The sequence below is a fragment of the Paroedura picta genome, chromosome 5, assembly GCF_049243985.1.
Source record: "Paroedura picta isolate Pp20150507F chromosome 5, Ppicta_v3.0, whole genome shotgun sequence".
Lineage (NCBI taxonomy): Eukaryota > Metazoa > Chordata > Lepidosauria > Squamata > Gekkonidae > Paroedura > Paroedura picta.
The window spans coordinates 56,347,098-56,361,714 of NC_135373.1; the positions used below are offsets into that span (position 1 = coordinate 56,347,098).

At 42.2% G+C, this 14,617-nt stretch overlaps 1 protein-coding gene across 2 annotated transcripts in view; it reads right to left on the minus strand.

The window, feature by feature from the left end:
* RELN (reelin) overlaps positions 1 to 14,617 on the minus strand; it is a 343,944-nt gene that overhangs the window by 7,107 nt on the left and 322,220 nt on the right. For both annotated transcript variants that reach the window (XM_077338100.1, XM_077338101.1), the window contains 8 exons: positions 13,223 to 13,465; positions 9,909 to 10,084; positions 9,405 to 9,478; positions 8,383 to 8,544; positions 7,774 to 7,931; positions 4,949 to 5,168; positions 3,895 to 4,092; positions 2,077 to 2,175 (listed from right to left, as the gene is read on the minus strand). In XM_077338100.1, the coding sequence (XP_077194215.1) occupies positions 2,077 to 2,175; positions 3,895 to 4,092; positions 4,949 to 5,168; positions 7,774 to 7,931; positions 8,383 to 8,544; positions 9,405 to 9,478; positions 9,909 to 10,084; positions 13,223 to 13,465 (1,330 nt within the window). The remainder of the gene's footprint in view (positions 1 to 2,076; positions 2,176 to 3,894; positions 4,093 to 4,948; positions 5,169 to 7,773; positions 7,932 to 8,382; positions 8,545 to 9,404; positions 9,479 to 9,908; positions 10,085 to 13,222; positions 13,466 to 14,617) is intronic.

A 14,617-nucleotide genomic window follows, 5' to 3' on the forward strand; every position in this document is an offset into this window, starting at 1 on the left:
GTGGATTTTTAAAAACTGCTTGTGAACTACTGAGAGCCTGTCCTGCTATGGTCGCCAACCTTCATGTGGCATCATACTCCACTGAGTTATTATACTCCTCTGTGGTAACTTCCCTTCCCCAAACTTTCCTTCTCCAGACTCTGTGCCCAGATCTCCAAGAGCCTAGAGCTCCTTACCCTACGTACAGCAAAACAGGCATATAAATCTAAATAAATAGTTAGAAATATCTTTCCTGTGCTATAATATGAAGGCTTTGTTTTCCCACTCTTTCGATTATTCTCTTTAAAGATTTCACTCTTGAAGGGGAGGGTTGGGACCAAACTTAAATTTCAAGGTTATGGAGGCAGAGCTCAGAGAAGTCTGTCAAAAATTAAAAGGCAGGCGAGTGCAAACATGGACAGCGTTGGGTGAAAACTGGAATTTGGGGTAAGTGTGGATGCCATGCAAACAGGTGCCTTTCACTGCCAAACAAAGCAAGACTAACTAGAGAAGAAGTCATTGGAGTAGTTATTGTCATTAAATTAGGGCTGTCAATAAAGTACAATTTTATAGTCAATCAATTATAAACCAATCAACAATGGCTTAATTAAAATATTAGCATATGCACAGTTACCATTTAGTAATGATAACAGATTATCCCAAGAAATTAATTATGTATTTATTTTTACATTTTGGATCAGTGTCTCAATATAATGTTCCTAATCTGGCTGAAGTTAGTCATAGCAAAATCCAATTGATTTCAGTGAGATTTAAATTAATTTTAACTAATTTGATGCATTTGTTTTAATGGGATTATAGCCACAACTAACTTTAGCTGGATTGAGGACAATAACTGAATCAACAGTGCAATCATATCTTTCCCAGGGAAAGATCATCACGAAGTCAAAAATAATACCTGTTAGTACATTCAGCCCTAATTTAAACATTAATTTTAAAAACAATAGTTGAAGAGCTAATCAAAGTGGATTTATTCAAGCTCTGATTTCCAACAAGCTAACTCTTGAAACGCTTTCAGTAGAATAACATTGGAACCTATCTATTGGGAAGGCACACCTCTCTCAGCCAACCACTGTAGCGATGAGTCCCAGCCCGTCATGATACTAGTATTTCAGTTCTACAGGAACCAAATTTAGAGAAAAATCAGATCATCGTTCTGTGATGAATACAGCATGAACTGGTTATTCAGGAAGTGGGGCCCACTTTAGTCAAGGGGGGGGGGAATCAACAGAGCAAGGATATAGTTACTCATGGTATCCTGCTTGCTAAATAGAAACCCGGGAGTGTTAAGATATTAGCTGTTAATGTTGAAGGCCAACTCACTACAGTGGGCAGGATCAGACAAGCTGTAAGTGGAAGGTGCTTTCCCTGCCTTCCCATGACCTCCAAAGAGCTGGGTCAAAGGAGACTTGTGGCTAGAATACCATGAGGAACCAGGGGCAAGCAGGATGCAAAAGGGGAGTGAGTGAAATTGCCCCTCCTCCCTCTTCTATGAACAGGAAGTTTATTCCACTGTATTTCCAATGTCAGCAGTAGGGGAAGATGGGAGTGAATTTATCCATGCCCTTGGCCTTATCACAATTCCCAAGCCTTTGGGGATTTTGTCCCTGACTTTCCCTCAACTCCTGGCATTTGGGGTGTGGGGGTGGGGTGGGATACAGGGCTGCTTGGGGAAGTGGAAGGAAGGAAAATATCCCCTTCTGCAAGCATCTTGTACTTGCTCAAAGGCCACAGGGTCCAACCCACTATGACTCTGCACTAAACACGCATTTACTATTTTGCTTTGTACTGAAAAGAATGCAAATTTGCTTCATGAGCCAGCTTAATGGTTGACTGCACTACACACATCCTTGTGGACAGACAAAGCACAAGGCACTCATGGTTACATACATGAGCATTCCAAAGCTCTTTTGCCCTGCAGCTGAACTCTTTGGCCAGGGAAGGATGTTTTAAAGATGGAGGTGTGTTGGTGGGGGATTTACACAGGCATAATACATTTAACCTTTGTACCATGCTGCATCAATATCAGTTTTTTCCAAAATGGAGCAGGAGCCACAGGAGATTATTCTTTATACTCACTGAACAACTTCTACGTGGTCCAGTGCCCACTGGTCATGGCCTGTGCCATTGTGACGGGGTTGCCACCAGCGAAGCAACACTCCCTTCATTCGTGCCTCCCTGGGACAAGAGACAAAGTAGGTAGTTTAAGCAGCAAACAAGCTCCAACCAGGGTGCCCATTACAAATTATCCACAAACGAGGAATGTACAGTGAGGATTCAATGACATTTCCAACTCTTGCAGTCTGTCTCTTTTATCTGGATACGACATTCTATTCCAATTTAAAATGTATTTGGTGATTCACAAACAAACACATCCGAAAGAAAAGCCAAATGCGTGGTTTGCCAGTATTGTGAATTGCAAGGCTACTTCAAGCAGCCTTATTGTATAAATGGGCTTTTCCGTGAGGTGGCTTTTTAAGGCTTGCTGAAGCTGATAAGGTGTCAACCTGGGCTCCAGGTGCCCTTGTGAAGCCTTTACTTCTTCGGAATACCAGTGCAGTCATATACTACAACTCCCAACAGGTGTGTTGGAACCCCACAGTAGGACAAATATGGCTCCCCCACAGCCATTCTGGAAAATGTCATGTAGGGAAGGCTGACATTTCTTCCCTCCCCACACTGCACTACGGAGCCAAATCAGGCTCTGAAAAGTTTGGAGCATTAGTTCCCCATCATCACATCTGTGTGTAAAACAGGCTGGGGAACCTCAACCCAGTTTTTGGCAGATGTATGGCCTAGTCTGGCTATCAGAAGAATAATTTCCAGAAGCAGTCCATAAGAGCAACAATGGACAAGTTGGCTGTTACTCAGCAATTGCTGTGGATGGTGAAACTATGTGCAGAGCCTAGTTTAGATATGCAGACTTGCTGTGGCACTTCAACTCAAATGTTTAGAACAGAGGTTTCAGTTCTGATATGGTGCTTGTTTGAGGGATAAAACAGCAAACCTGGGGTTGCAATCCAGGCTTTTCTGATATGCATGTGAAGGTAAAGGATATTTGCAGGAGAGAAGAAGCAGATGGCCACTGTAGGCCTTCCGTCCAAATATTTTTCTCCTCTTTACTGGGGACCTTCAATTTAGAGTGAGTTTATGGCTAAGCACCTGGGTGAGGAGCAAGAGAAAAGAGGTGGGGGGGGGGAGGTAAAGCACCCTGACATCCCCCTCCCCTTTGCACATCAGAGAGAATTTGCTGCCAAACATCAAAGTTTTGTTTGCCTTCATAGCAGTCACTAAAACAAACAGAGTTTGTTGCATACTTTCCCATAAGCTTCAAAAATGTTATTTTCCGGAAAAATTCAAATTAGCCGTGTTGGTCTGTAGCACAATAAAATCAGAGTCCAGTAGCACCTTTAAGACCAACAAAGATTTATTCAAGGCATGAGCTTTCGAGTGCAAGCACCCTTCCTCAGACTATGATCTTCTTACATGACAGGCTATATATTCCCTGTCATGTAAGAAGATCATAGTCTGAGGAAGAGTGCTTGCACTCAAAAGCTCACGCCTTGAATAAATCTTTGTTGGTATTAAAGGTGCTACTGGACTCCAATCTTCCGAAAAAATTATGGGTGAATTCTCAGCCACATAATTTTTGCTTAGACTGTATTCCTTAAAAACAAATATTCTGTTGTGATGATGTTTCTTTCCTCCCATATCAAATTTAAAGAAAGGATTTAGATACTTAATAATTAAAATATCAGTATATCAGCAATAATTTATAGTTATATCCTCCAAGACCTGTTCAGTTTTGGAAAACTCCCCTCCTCCCCATTTTAATCAATGATTATTTTTCCAAGGTTTTCTGCCTTGAGAAAAGGCATGAGATGATTAAGCACTTACAGGGGTACATTGTAAGACACTCTTTGGGCTTGTATAAAGTCCTTTGGTTGATGCTGAGCAATGACCTGCCATGCAATTCCATTATTTACACTGTACTGAAGCAACACCGCCTTGTCCACAGTGTTTGGATCACTCAGATTAGTGTTGCAGCTGTCCGTTTGCGAAAGGCTTCCGATTTGCAAAACAAACATTATTTTGCTGGAGGGAAAAACGAGAAAGGATGGTGGCATAAAAAGAGGAAATCAGAAGGAAGAAACAAAACCATTCCCAAACAGCAACAGCAACCATGCCTAGTAAAAGGCACATTTTAAAATCTTTTAATTGCTGAGGACTTTCATGGCCAGAGTTAACTGGCTGTTGTGGGTATTCTGGGCTGTGGTCTGTTAGTTTTAGTCCTTGGCATTTTTCCAGAAAGTGTGGCTGGCATCTTCAGAGGTAGGACATGGCAAGATGGGAATCTCTCCATGCCAAAGAGTAAAAATCTGTGCCATAAGCAAATCAGATCACCACCTCCTAATATTTGTGGAAGCTAACGCTTTTTCCGGAACATGGCTGTTTTTTTAAGAGGTCCAAACGCCCTCATGCATGTGTGATCCGCTGACAGACTGGATCCTGAGCAGCGCAGTGCAGTTAGATGGCGTCCAACAGTAGCAATGCAGGCTCCAGTAAACCTGGCTATCGTCCAGTACTAGTTCATAGAAGCAGGACTCCACAAAAGCCCTACCTTCCATTTTAGAGGGCCTCTCTTAAAATTCTGATGGTCTTGGACTGTATAATAAATTACTTGACTCTTAAAACTAAATTCTTATGTTATAAATGAACTCCTGAAAAATATTTTATGGTCAAGAATTTCTCCAGCTCCGGCCTGCCAAGAACACAGTTGGTATGGTCAATAATACTATGCTTCTAATAATCCCTGAAGTTGTATTGCTCACTGTGTTCTCTGTTCATCCCCACTGCTAATTCCCTGAATGCAGTCGCTATCTGTACGGCACACATTTTCTCACATGCTCTTTAAAAGCAGCTTTTCACATTCATGGTAGGACAAAATTACCTTGCTCGGGTCAAATCCAGGGGCTTACTTATAGCTTGCCTTATCTGACATCCATTAAAATACAGAGAGTCCCCATGGGCATAGGGTGCCAGCTGTCCACAGCCATTCCCTATAACTCCACCTTGAATCGTTTCCCAATTTATTTCGGTAACTCTTGCTGATTCAAAATTATCTTTAATATAACTTGGAAGTTCATGGCTGAAAACAGAGCAGTCATCACCTAAAAAAATAATCAAAATGAAAATCATCAGAATTGTAACACTGACAATCATTGAACTACTGTAGCTAAGAATATATGTTTTAATGATTTAAGAAGTTAGGCGTTAACATGTTTTTTTGAGTTCAGATGGAAGCAATGTGAAAACTGTGGATAGTAAGGCTTACTAGGAGTTTTTTGTCTTGCCACTTTAGAACACCTTTGAAGATACAATTTAGGGAAAATGCACATGACAATTTTTGACTTGTGTCTTAGCTTCCTGGCTTGACTTGGGATCAGTCTGTCACACACCAGCTCTGAGTTTCCTATTGAGAACTCATGTCTCTGGTGGATGGGCCCTGATCTGGATTGGGACCGCAGCAGGCAGGGAGCCTTCACCCTCCCAGTCTGGGTACTGTTGACCTTATTGGGAGGCTGTGGGTATAATGACCAGCAGGCAGTGAAGTGAGCTGTGGCAAAAGACAGGGTCTTCCTGATGATGTGCCCCTGTTGTGGAACCCCTTTTTTACTCAATACTAGTCTGGTATAAAGAAGAAGAAGAAAAGCTGTTTTTTTATACTCCACTTTTCACTATGGCCTTTTATGCACGGCACCAGCTTCTGTGTGCTGGTGCCGTGCCGTTGCGGTGGGGGACAATTCCCCGCTGTTTCCCGTGAACACACGGGAGCGGGGCATGTTGGGTTGCCCCTGCATAGCGCGCGTGCGCACGCTTTACGCCGGGGCTATAAGGCCCGGCCGTGGTAAGTGCAGCGGCGTGGCTGGGGGGAGGTGGAGAAGGGCCAGGGGAAGCGGGGGTCACCCCTGCCAGCTCTGTGCCACCACGGAGCCCACAGGGGCGTGCAGTGTCCCTTAAGGGACACCACAGGTCGAGGCTGGGCAGCCCGACAGGCCCGGCACTGCAGATTATGCCGATTATGCTCGGAAGCTCCGGAAGATCTCACGTTCGCTTAACACAGGTCTTCCGAAGCCCTGGGCCGGGAGGCGTCCACACTGGTGGCGGCAGCATGCGTTCTCGGTGATTTTAACCAAAGCGCTGTGACCGCCAGCGCGGGCCTTATGGCCCGTGTATAATGGGCCTATCTGAAGAAGTTCCAAAGTGGCTTACAAATACCTTTCCTTTCCTCCCCCACAACAGATACCCTATGAGGTAGGTGAGACTGAGCCAGCTCGGTGTAGTGGTTAAGAGATCCGAGATCTGGAGATGCAGGTTTGATTCTTCACTCTTCCACATGCAGCCAACTGGGTGACCTTGGGCCAATCAAAGTTCTCTTAGAGCTCTCTCAGCCTCAACTACCTCACAGGAGGAGAGGAAGCATAAACCATTTTAAACTGCTTTGAGACTCTTTTGGGTAGTAAAAAGTAGGGTACCAGCTCTTTTCTCTTCTTCTTCTGAGAGTTCTCTGAGAGAACTGCTCTGCAAGAATAGCTCTAAGAGAACAGTGACAAACCCAAAGTCACCCAGCTGGCTGCTTGTGGAGGATTAGGCTACAAACAGCTATGGTTTGTTGCAAGAGCACATAGCTGGCAGGGACCTCCTTGGGTCATCTAGTCCAACCCCATGATGTATGCTGTAGGCACTGGTCACATAAGCACAGAAATGGCAGGGACCTCCAGGTTCATCTAGTCCAACCTCCATGACAGGGTCAGACAGGCAGTGGGGGGCAGCATCATGGGGTGCCATGTGCTCTGGCTCTTGGGACATCATTGGATGCCCCTGGCCGAGCATCAGCCAGGGGCATTGTGACATGTGATGGACCCTGCAAGGGCCAGTCTACAGGGGTCATCAAATAGAAGGCTTCCCCAGGGGGGAATATCGGCGCAAAAGGGGGGCCTCCCCAGTGGCCAGGTCAAGGTCACCCAGCTGGCTGCTTGTGGAGAACTAGGGAATCAGTCCTGAATTTCCAGATTAGAGTATGCTGCTCTTAACCACTATACCACACTGGCTCATAAAAAAAAGAGTTTAAAAAGATTTCAGCACCAGCTTTAGACATACCTGTTCTCATAAACATTTTACTGATTTAATTGCCTGTATGGAGGTTTGAGGGCTGTTCACTAGTTTTGGTGTTGCTAGAATCACTGTGGTGGTGGTGGAAAGTGCTGATCAGCTGACTTATGGTGATCTTACAGGGTTTTCAAAATGAGAAACTAATAGAGGTGATCTGCCATTGCCTGCTTTTGCATAGCAGCACTGAATGTCCTTGGTGGTCTCTGATCCAAGTACGAACCCTGCATTACCCCGCATTGTGCCTTTTCAGGCCCCGAAGGAGGTTAGCCATTTGAAATTAACCACATCAATTACAAAATCAATACAAACCTGTGCCTTCCTTACTAGTCTGATTTTTGCCTCTTGGGGTGATAGGAGAGCCCTATTTTCAGCACCTGTTTGGGGCACTATGTAGTACATAATTACTGACAAGTGAATGGTGAGCTCAATGGTCATAATTTTTCCGGCCCAGTTGAGCATTCTAATGCTGACTTTATCCAGGAGCCATAGCATATTGCTTCAGACATAGGTGTAAAGAAAGGCATAGTAAATTGCAGGCACTCTTTTTTGCTTCATCTAGAATTATTTAACATAAGCTAGTTTTGAATAAAAATGGAATGAGACCTTGGTATCCTTCATCACAAATGCAAATGGCTCCAGTTGTACAGTATCCATGGCCACTACAGAGTTTGGGGCAAGCTTCTCCAATGTATACGTGATCTATAGCCCAGCTTTGTTTTTCTGGTTCTTCTCCCTTTTGAATCCACCGGAACTGAGTTGCGCTACAAATGAAAGAGGCCTCTCATGTCAGTATTCAGAATCATAACATTGTACACATCAAACTAGTGAACGGTATAGCCATTTTAGACAATGAGTAGCAACCAGAAAGTTTATTCATGCTTGCAGCTGTGATATTCTGAGCATTAAGGTAACAATATTTTTCAGCCTGTTTCAATGGGCTATGGAATCTGCAGGGCATTAAAAATCATATATTTTCTTCTCCCAGCTCATCAGAAATAACCAAGCATCTTATTTGTACAAACTCTCACTCTTGTAGGTGTTTTGTGGCAGGCCCAATTTATTTTCACTAAGAGGGAATGTATCCAGAATAATCGGTACTAGCAGAGAGAATGTGCTGCCTTAAATGATCTCTTCTTCCATTCCACTAACCAGTCCCGTCAAAACAGATGACCTTCGATAGCAACACAGAAAGATGACCTTTTGTTAGCTTACCTGGAAGAGACATGGTCAGGCAACTGGATTGTTATTCTTTTCCAAGTAGAGCTGTTGACAGAGTTATAGATTGTGGCTTCATGGAACTGAAATGGGGAGCAGCCAACACTGTTGGAAGAGGAGGGGAGACACTGTGTCTGGACGAGCTGCCAGGAATCTGACCTGGGAGAAACAAAAGAAAAGGGTATTGAAACAGCAGCTGAAAAGAATAATAGAAAAAGTTGAAATACCCACCCCAAATTATGGAAATGTTCATATTTTCAAAATAAATTCTTCAACTGTATTAGATTTATGTGAGTACCTCAATGCACCCCTGACAGGGCAAACAGAGATTTCCTTTGGCCACTTTAGATCAGTATACAGCATGAGGGGAACGTTTAAACTCCCCTCCCCTCACAGCCCCAGTCTGCTTTGGGTCCCTACATGCCTGATTTTAGAAGAGAAAAAGGTCTGGGATCTCCTAGCATCTCATCTACTTGGGTTCAAAAGGTGAAGGGTTATGTCCTCCACCATCAAGTAGATTTTCTCTTTCCCACCACAGTCCATGGGAGCATTTAATATAAGCAAACCTGGAAAGGCCAGGGGACTGTGGGGATCAGAGGTTATGCCTGATGATTTAATTCTTTAAATGTGGTTATTATGTGGTTTTAATGTGGTTATTGCAGTCTCCAGGGTTAACCTGCTTGGGTGGCCACCACAAAGGAAAAAAGAAGGAGCCTTTCCTTTGCTTCTCATCACTTGCAAACGGTGAAGACAGACAATAAGTCCTTAAAGTATGTATCTGCAAGTGTGAATCAGCCCAAATGTTCTCTTAACTGGCTAGTATCTTAGTCCCAACTAGCCTGTGGGGATGTGCTTGTGTGAAGGACATAATGCATTTATACATATGACTTCTCTTTAGCTCTAAAAATATATTTATAGAAGTGTCTTTATATGTTCATAGAAGTGATTTTGTAACAAAAAGAGAAATATCTTCATGCTGATGAATTATCTCCATTGTGGCCACATATTTTGAAATTTACCGAGCATCCTTGGTGTATTCCAGCAATACTGAATGGAGGTCTCCGCAAGACATTGCTTCACAGCCAACCACAATCTGAAACAATTAAAAAGCATATTATAATTTTACCTTCTTTTTTTTTCTTCCATCTCTCATGAGTTGAATAATATCTTCTTAGCACTCCTTCTGACATGCCATGGCATGCACAGATCTGAAATTTCTGAGCAGACAAACCTATATTTACCTGAGTTTTAATTTATCATGGGCCAGCTATGGTACTAACGCCATAAAGAAGTCCTGCTTTAGACATGGTGACAAGGCTGCAGCAAGAAAACTGCCTTTTCCTCTAGCTGAAACTTGCAAAGAAACAAGATATGTATTCATGCCAGTTTGGGGCTACTGACTGATGCACTGATATGGTTCCCAAACTTTGAAATGCCTGTCAGAATTTCTAAATGAATCAGTTGTCCGTTGAATAATAAAATCAGAGTTAATGTTTAACTTGGAAAGGGAAGAAGATTCTTACTTTGAATTGCATCATATATCCTGGCTGGACAATGAGTTCCCTGGAGGACAGGATATTGGGCGTCTGGTCCTTCTTCTTATTGGGCCAATAGAGATGAAATGAAGGGTTGCCACAGAATCCTGCAGTTCTGACTGCATTTGGATAGAAGCTCCAGTTTTCTTCATGGGAAATGCCTTCTATTAATATCAATTAGACACAATTACTGAAATGTACATAGTGAAGTTCTAAAGTAGTTTGGAAAGACAAGCTGATGATACAATAATCAAATATTCATATATGGATGGTTTGCTGCTGCCACAATGGTATCCTAGACCACAGTGTGTCCAATGTCTGGGGCTGCAGCTCACTCAGGAGCTTCTAAGACCTCCCTACATTTTGGACATTTTCCAGTTGCCTGATACTTGCATGAGACACTGGGAGACATTGGGGTTTTTTTTGTGGGGGGGGGGGAGAGAATGAATGCCTTCTTTAGAAGCTTTTAAAGAAGAAAGAACTCATGGGAGCTTATTTATGCAACATCCAGCATTTCATGTAATGTGGTCCAGCTGCATAGGAAAATCTTACAGAGAGGCCAGCAGATGGCTGGTGAGAAGATATGGACATTCACTCACAGCCAGCTGTAGCCTGTCTTACTTTTGGAGTTTTCCCACAACACAATATTGGCTGTCAATGTAAGGCTAACTATTGCTGGGATTAGGGAGTTTGCCTCTTCTGAAGTGGACAGGAAGGAAGTGCCTCACCAAAGTTAAACATGTTGGACTTTGGGATGCAGAAGGGTTTGCCATTTTCTTGGCATGCACATCACATGGTCCAAGCTGAATCAGCAACACACTGTAGGAGAAAGGGGATATTCTTGTGTGTGCAGGAAAACAAATAGCAGAAATGTTTTTTTCCCCCAGTGGAACTGCTGTAGGAGACAATGTGCCATGTACACCTGAAGTGTTCTGATATCCCAAGGATTTTCCCCCCTTTAAACTAGATGCCAGAATTCTACCAGGTTGGATCCAGTCAGGTTTTCTTCTGGTGAAAATGGAAGATGTCATCTTCGACTACTCAAAAAGGCTGATAATCAGAGAATCCACATTAAAAAAAAATCATTTGGGATGTATGTAGTCTCCGGAGATGAATTGGTTGAGACTGAGTGAAAAAACTGGCTCGATCCAAGCCACTGTTTAGCTTAAATACCTGTGATAATGCCTACTACTGGCATCATACTCTAAATGTTCTAAATGGGCCCATTGCATAGGCTTGTTCCATGGATTATGAGTGCTTATAATAATGAGCACTTTCCATAACAAGCCTATATGGCACACCCATTTTAATGTCAAATGGAGCAGGAGGGGAAGGGATTGAGACTGAGATGGCTGCTTAGAGACACTTCCATCCTGATATTATGCATGCTTAACAGGGCTTATTCCCAAGAGTATGTGGGAATAAGCCCTGCTGAACCTGAGATGAGTTTCTGAAGACAATTTCATATTTTTAGATGAGGTGAGGTTAGTGCTGCACAGTTTGGTCTTTTAGGCATCGTGTAATAGAACTGTCTAATTTGATTGCACCATTCTTGTTTGTTCCGACGTTAAACTTCAATAGTTTAATGCAGACTTTTCATTCATTTGATCTTTTAAAAAAATCTGGTGTGAGAAAATATCAAAGCTCTATGACACTCCACATCTGCAGAGACATTGGTGCTACATTCAGTCTAGCATGAGAAGCAGGGAAATTCAGATTATTTGTTCCTAACCCACCTTCATGAAAACTTTTAAAATGGATTGGTAGTATTTGCCCATGTTTTCACTAGAGTCCACTTTAAATGACCATGCTATCATGTGACTATAATGTGAAACACATGCAATGGTTATATAAAAACATACTCCTATGAAACCCTACTTGGTTGACAGGCTCGTCATTTTTTGCTCCTCCTTTCCAGAAAATGATGTAATACACAACAACATTAGGGGGGAGGAGGATAAGACCATTTAGTCCAGAGACTAAAATTATCTAACTATACCGCTGTCATTACACCTAGAATATATTTTACCTTGCTGATCTTTGGTGTCAGCTATGGCATTGTCATAAACTACAAATGGTGTTAAAATGACAATCGAACAATGGGAATATATATGGTCTAGAATTCCTAATAGCCAAATTCTCAGGGAAAACTGGTATAAAATGTTTTATAGGTGGTATGTAACACCGAAAGTGATTGCCAAAATTGCAAAAAATTGTAATAACAAATGTTGGAAATGTTCAGACAAAGTGGATTCGTTTTATTATGTGTGGTGAAAATGTGATAAAGTATATAAATGTGGGCCAAAGTTCATACTATTATGCAGAAAGTGTGGGGTCTTAATTTTCCAATGAAGCCAGAGTATATGTTATTAAGTTTACCACCGCAGTGCCTCCTGACATGTACCAGAGGATTATTTTTTTGCGTGACGACGGCAGCCAGATTAGTAATGGCTAGAAAATGGAAGGTACAAGAATTGCCATCGATAGAAGACTGGCTGAATAAGCTGGCGGATCTGGCCAAAATGGCAAAACTGACACTGATGGTCAACGGGAAAAATGAAGAAGCCTTTCAAGAAAATGGGCCCCCTATTTGAACTATTTAAATAGATAGCTGAAGATGAATTAGAAGAAAGATATTCTTAATATTTTGTTATTATAGTGTGTATAATTAATATGATGTACTAATGATGACAATTTTATTTCTTTCTGTTCTTTTTTGAAAAATAGAAATCTACTTAAAAATGACTCCATTTTGATATAAGGTAGAACAATCGAAACCTATGTAAGTTGCTTATAATTCCTCTTGGATTTTATAATAAGAATAAAGGTAAAGGTAAATGTATCCCCTATGCAAGCACTGGGTCATTTCTGACCCTTGGGGTGACGCACTCTAGCGTTTTCATGGCAGACTCAATACGGGGTGGTTTGCCAGTGCCTTCCTCAGTCATTACCATTTACCCCCCCCAGCAAGCTGGGTACTCATTTTACCGACCTCGGAAGGATGGAAGGCTGAGTCAACCCTGAGCCGGCTGCTGGGATTGAACTCCCAGCCTCATGGGCAGAGCTTCAACTGCATGAATGCTGCCTTACCACTCTGCGCCACAAGAGGCTCTTATAATAAGAATACAATCATTTTAATAATTTTCCTACAACTCTAGTAAACACAATTATATTGTTTTTTAATTTCTAATAATAATAGCTCTCTTTCTATACATGGTTTAAATGAAAGCTCAGGTGTGGACTTGAAAGACCAATCATATCACGTTCAACAATTCTTGTCTCCTTGCAGCACAATTCCTTACCGTCATCAAATGTATCAACCAGCTGACTGGGATTGATCTCTGCTCCTCCAATTAATACATTATCTAGAGCCCACTGAGCACGATCAGAGCCTGAAACCACAATTCCATTGTTAATCACAAATGGCTGCCACCAGCGCAGGCGGGTTGTATTGGTCAGAGCATCTTCTGGGAGCAGTATATAGTCATGTCTGATGGAGATGTATTTCTGATAATCCATTTCATGCAGCAGTGTCCAAGATATTCCTACAACACAAGGGTTCAAGTTAAAACAAGAAGTGAGCCAAAGTCTGAACGTCTCTTGTAAGGTTCACTTTACAATCAGAATTCATCTAACATGTTCCCTACAGCCTTGATCTGTTCCTATGGTTCCCCCACCCCTTTAGAATAAGAATAGCAGTAGCTTGATTTCCAAAAACAGTTCTCAATGGGATGCAAATTGTATAGTACTATAGCAGTCATAGCCATGTAGTACTTGCATAATGCCTTGTTTAATATCAGTGCAATAGGGATGTCAAACTTTCATTAGCACTGATAATGCTAGCAACCTCCTATAGATACTGCTGTATAAGCAGCACAATACAAAAGAAATCACCATGATCAGTAAAAAGACACTAGTGAGGAAGGGGGGATTCTATTTAACCATCCAAAAGGACTATGCATAGACAAAAGCCACGCGGGACAAGCTGCACTAAAGAGGAGAATGAGTTAAAAAGCTGGCTGGAAATAACCAATAATTATGATTTTTACAAATGAGTAATTCTGAATTCAGGCAGCACATAGAAACATGGTTTGTTTGATTACAGATCATTCCACTAAAAATGGTTAGCTATGGTAGATCAAACCTGGTTCAAAACCCACAATCAAAACTTGCTTTAGTTTTAATGATTATTTAATTAGATGTAAAACTGCAGGCATTCTGGCTTCTTTATTGGTGCCGCCCTCCCAGGTTACAAAGAGAAGGAACTGAAATCAGGATTTGATTAATCTGTGAGATGAATCTTAAATTCCCCAACTAACCATAGTTAAGATAAGTCATGATTAATTGTGATGTTTGAACAAAGCCCAGGTAACTTGAGATGAGTACAAAGCAATTCATGAGCCAAATTCTTTCATTAATTTAATGAACCAAGGTTCAGGGACATGCCTTCCCTAAACATTTCCTGAACTTTTGTCCTGTTCGGGTTTAGGCCACTTAAACCTAGCAGCTGAGTAGGTCGGTCCATCCGCCAACTGTTAGGTTTAAATGGATGCAAACCCTTTAAACTAGCGATTCCAAACCTGTGGGCCGTGGACCACATGTGGTCCTTCGACTAATTGGAGGGGGGCCGCGAAGGACGCCTTCTCCCCCCCCAGCCCTTTACTTCATCCCCCCTGGCCCTTTACAACACACTTCGG